Source organism: Cryptomeria japonica, chromosome 4 (assembly GCF_030272615.1).
Source record: "Cryptomeria japonica chromosome 4, Sugi_1.0, whole genome shotgun sequence".
Lineage (NCBI taxonomy): Eukaryota > Viridiplantae > Streptophyta > Pinopsida > Cupressales > Cupressaceae > Cryptomeria > Cryptomeria japonica.
Window position 1 is genome coordinate 128682839 of NC_081408.1, and position 4714 is coordinate 128687552.

Here is a 4714-nt window from a genome sequence, read left to right on the forward strand (position 1 = left end):
AATGTATCCTTCCTCATTTTTAACCTCAAAAAACTTTATTGAGTAATTTAAAAATTCATTTGATCTTATAAATAATTTAAGACAACAATGTAATATCTTGAAGGGACAATAATTTGAATATTTAATTAGAAACAAATTAAAGATCAACCCATTTAAAAAGTTGACTTAGTCTTAATAACTTGGAAGACACGCAACCCTGTTTCCATGCATGTAGCAGAAAACATATTTTTCTTCCCTGAAAAAAAAGTCAAACCGTGTTTGAATTGATCAATTCAACGATTAAAAGTCTACTCTTATCGATGCGCATAACACGCTGATTTTATTGCCTATTTCTTATATAAATAAGACACGTCTATTTGCCTCCCAAAGAGAAGAAATCACAGAAAAGAAACACAAGGAGCTGGAGAATACGCAGAGCTAAGCTTCAAATTGTCAAAGAAATTGACCGTTTGTAAATACTTTAACAAATGGTTTCGATGATTGCGAGCTCTACTCTTGGGGAATCACACAAGGCGTGGAAGAGAGCAATGAATAAGATTTCTACAAGAAAATATAAATCGGATTACAACAGAAAAGGGCTGTTTAGATTGCCGCAGATCAGTATTGACTTCTTAAATGATGTAGCCAAGGAATGTTTCTTAGACTTGGGATTATTTCCCGCGAACAGGAAAATTTGTGTTGATGTACTTTTAGACATTTGGGTTTATGTTCGAAAGCTACAAAGACATGATGCTTTTGCCATCTTATCAGAACTTGCAAGAAGAAATTTGCTAAATTTAACAAACAATGGAAGGTAAGCCTTTACATTTCCCTATTGAAATTATTTTAATCACACTTTTCAACATTGAGCTGACATGCTTTCTCTTTAACAGAGGAAATACAGCAATCCAATATGGAAATGCTTCAGAGCTATACTTTTCCCAGCCTGACGTAATGCGAGATTTGGCCATGTACTTGGGATACCAAGATAATATACTCCACCGCAAGAGATTGGTCATAGAAATACAAAATAGCGAGCTTAATAACAGAGCAATTGATGCTCAAATTCTTTCCATTATAACCGGTGAGGATTCAGAAAGTTCTTACACATGCGTTTTGGTCCAAAAAACAATATATCTTTGGAATACTAATTACTATTTTTAATGTTTATATTTTCCCTTGCATATTTCCATTCATGCATTCAACTTGAATATGATTAGAATTTAACATATAAGTCATAATTACTGCACAATTTTCTCACTGGATTTACTTGGTAATTAATAAATGCAGGCCCTATGGAGGAAAATCAGTGGTATGATATGACTTTCCTGGAAACAGAGGTTCTTCTGATATTTTTTACTTCAACAGAATGCGTTCTTCCCCCATTTCTGAAATCGATGAAAAAACTAAAATTTCTGATGATATCCAATTGCGGTACAAAGAAGGCAACGGTGAAAGGTCTAGAAGTCTTATCTTCACTCAATCAACTCAAGAGCGTCCGCTTTGAGAGGTTGTTTTCACCCCTTGGTGTAAAGCAGAGCATTGAAGCACTGCAGAACATAGAGAAGTTATCAATGAGTTTATGTGAAGGATTTGGAAATATATCCACATTCACCAAGCTACAAGATTTTAACCTTGACCACTGCAGTGAATTGGAGGAGTTTCCCCTCGGTATCTGCAATATGCCCTCCATTCTGTCCTTGTCTATTACCAATTGCCATCTGCTTCAGAAGTTACCAGATGATATAGGAAATATGAGCTCTCTAAGAATGCTAAGGTTATCGGCATTACCAGGCTTGAAAGAGCTTCCTCCATCAATTGGAAAACTTGAACAGTTGGAATATTTAGACATTTCAGCATGCGAAGGCTTGAAAGTACTTCCGAAGGAAATAGGAAAACTCAAGAAATTGAAGGAATTTGATATGAGAGAGTGTTCCCGTTTGAAGGCGTTACCTACAACAGTTTGTGACCTAAGTTCCCTTAAGCTTGTTATCTGCGATGAGAAGATTGCCAAGCAGTGGTTGCGGGCCAGGAATATTTCTATTCCGGAGCTGCGAGTTGAAATTGTTGAGGCACATTTTAGTTTGGATTGGCTTGATGAGTGACATTATTATGAATGTCTTTTTCTCTTCTATTATTTTTTAAATGAACAAGTGATTGTAAATGGGTATCTAATAAGACTTTGTGTCAGAGCAATTGTAAATGGTAATAAGGCTCTGAACCAGAACCCATTCTATTTATCAGATTATGGAAGATATTCATATGTAATTAGCATAATTTATTTATTGAGAGACATTAGATTAAATTAATTATTTATTGACTGCTTGTAACTGCATTATGTCATTTACCGTCACTTTTCATTAATGAATAATAAATTCTACACCAACTTCTAAATGGAATCTTCTATATTTTTCTATAAATTGAATATGATAAGGAAATATCTATGTACTACATTTGCAGCTTACTTTATCTGTGTTCTTTTTTTTCAATTTTCTTCTCTCATCTTGAAGTACAAGATCGGAACATCTTGAGACCCTTGTAAAGAATCTAATAAATTTTCATGTTTTCTGATGATAACCAGCACCAAGTTACATTAATTTTCATCTTATTACTATGATCATTTTTTTTAAAATTTGAGTGTTGTAATCATTCTTTACAAAATTGTATGTGCAATTTCAATGTATTTTATGTTCCAAGGCTTTTCTTTGTTTTGTATAAAATCCAAATGTGGGTGAATCGAAAAATGTTAAAAGGTAGAGATGGCTGGTTGTGTTGCATTCTACTAGGGTTTGTGGCTTTCTTGTAGTTCTTGGCATCCCTTATGTCACTTTGCACTCTTGATGCAATAAACTCTTTATTGTCTTATATTTATTGTATTCCGTTTTAGTCTATTCTTTATATGGCCTTAAACAACTTCAACCCAACAATTCATGTTAACGTTGATGATTTGGTGTTATGTAAAATGGCTCCTCGAAGCAAGCATCCCAAAAGAAACCATGAAGGCATTTCACAAGATACACATTTTCTATCTCCTGCAAATGTGGTTTTACCCTTTTTTAAATTTGATAGTTTTTGTAGATGATTAGAGACATTCAGTCTCATATGACATTTGGTATGGAGAAATTCCCCTAAAAGTATGCATGAGAATGGGTCAATAAGCACTAGGCCCTACATGGGGTTTGAATTGATGCTATTCAAAAACTCAGCAAGGGCTTGTTTCTTTTAGTTTCTATAAGGTCAACAATGCTAAGAATATCCTCAAGTATAACAATTGGTCTATTCACTAATCCTTGTTGATCTTTCAATTTTGGACCAAAGACTTCATGATCTTAGATGAAAAGAAACCCCATGTGCCAACTTAACTTGAATATTCAAGTTTGCCCCTTCTATTCTAGAACTTCATTCATTTCATTACTTTTTCTCTAAGTAAGTTATTTGTGTAGAGCCTGATATGTTTTACTAGGATCATTTGTAAGAATATATCGGTTGAGATCAATTTATCTAAGGATTTGAAAGAGTTGGTTGATATTCAAGTTACTAACCTTCATCACATCCAATGAGTGCCTTACATTAATCTAGCCAACATTTATTTTTTATGTACTAAATATAAAATCAAGGACTCCCCTTTAGCAAGCCATTGCCTTAAATCAGCTCCTTGATTAGCTAAAGTTCTTTGATCTATAAAGGCTACTACCTCAAAGCCTAAGGAAAGGTGGACTATGGTGTCACACTGTAAAGAGAAAATTTCCACCATTAGTGGGGTGCAAGAAAACCATAGCCCACTTTATATATTATATTATCATGGTGAATTCAACAATTTTTTCACACCCTTGTCTAAGGGGGAAAGCCTTTGTGCCAACCTCAAGTGGCTCATCCTTCAAACCAAGGTTTTCTTGGATGTCACAACTAGTGTGAATTTTATCTTCACAACTATAATTTTTCATTAACTCTTTCTCCCATCAAAGTATTTGTAATAGTATTGTATCCCACTTGAGCAGTTGTAGGAGGGGTAATGTATTACTAAGAAATAGATGACTTCATCACCCAACATTTAATTCGGTTCTTTCTCCCCAAGCCTTATGTTGAAGTATTATTCCACTATCCAAGAATCAAATAACAAGGATATCCACAACTACTTCCCATGTTTTTTAGCCTAGAATGTTTGATGTCTCACTAAACTCTCCAAAATAAATATGTGGGAAACTCATAAGAAGAAGTCACCTCTAGATGTGGCATATTTACATGTAGTGAGTATTTATGGTTTCGTGTTTTTCTTGTATGCCATGTCATATGGCTTCCTAGTACTATGCTTTGTAGCAATCACAACTTTGAAAGTGGAAGGGTTGTCACCTTTCTCTCTCCTAGGTGGCTTCTACATATTGTTGATCATAATTTTGACTCCACAAACTTTGTATTCTAGATTCTTTTAAATTTCAATAAACTTTCTTAAGATTTCAATGATGTTCTCGAGTGATCTCTTTTATACAAAGAGCTTGTCTATTCAAAGGCTACTACCACTTGGGTTACATGTAGGGATTTCAATATTTTTAAAATAGCATATGATAAATATGAGAAGTTAGCTTTATATTATAAAGGTAGCAACTAAAAGGTGTAATATCACAAACACAAAAAATTAAGTCTCTTTAATCCCAACTTCGGTTGCTACAACACAACCTTTTTGGCATATGTGGTGTAATTTCTAGGTTATCTTTGATAGGGTCCTTAAATGTCTCAG

At 34.1% G+C, this 4714-nt stretch overlaps 1 protein-coding gene across 1 annotated transcript; it reads left to right on the forward strand.

Moving 5' to 3' along the window:
• Positions 1-386: 386 nt before the first annotated feature.
• On the forward strand, positions 387-2267 carry LOC131079861 (probable disease resistance protein At4g33300). The gene is made up of 3 exons (XM_058017901.2): positions 387-793; positions 873-1063; positions 1270-2267. Exons 1-3 carry the CDS (start codon positions 468-470, stop codon positions 2082-2084), a joined length of 1332 nt encoding a protein of 443 aa, XP_057873884.2. The 5' UTR covers positions 387-467; the 3' UTR covers positions 2085-2267.
• The last annotated feature ends 2447 nt before the right edge of the window (positions 2268-4714 follow it).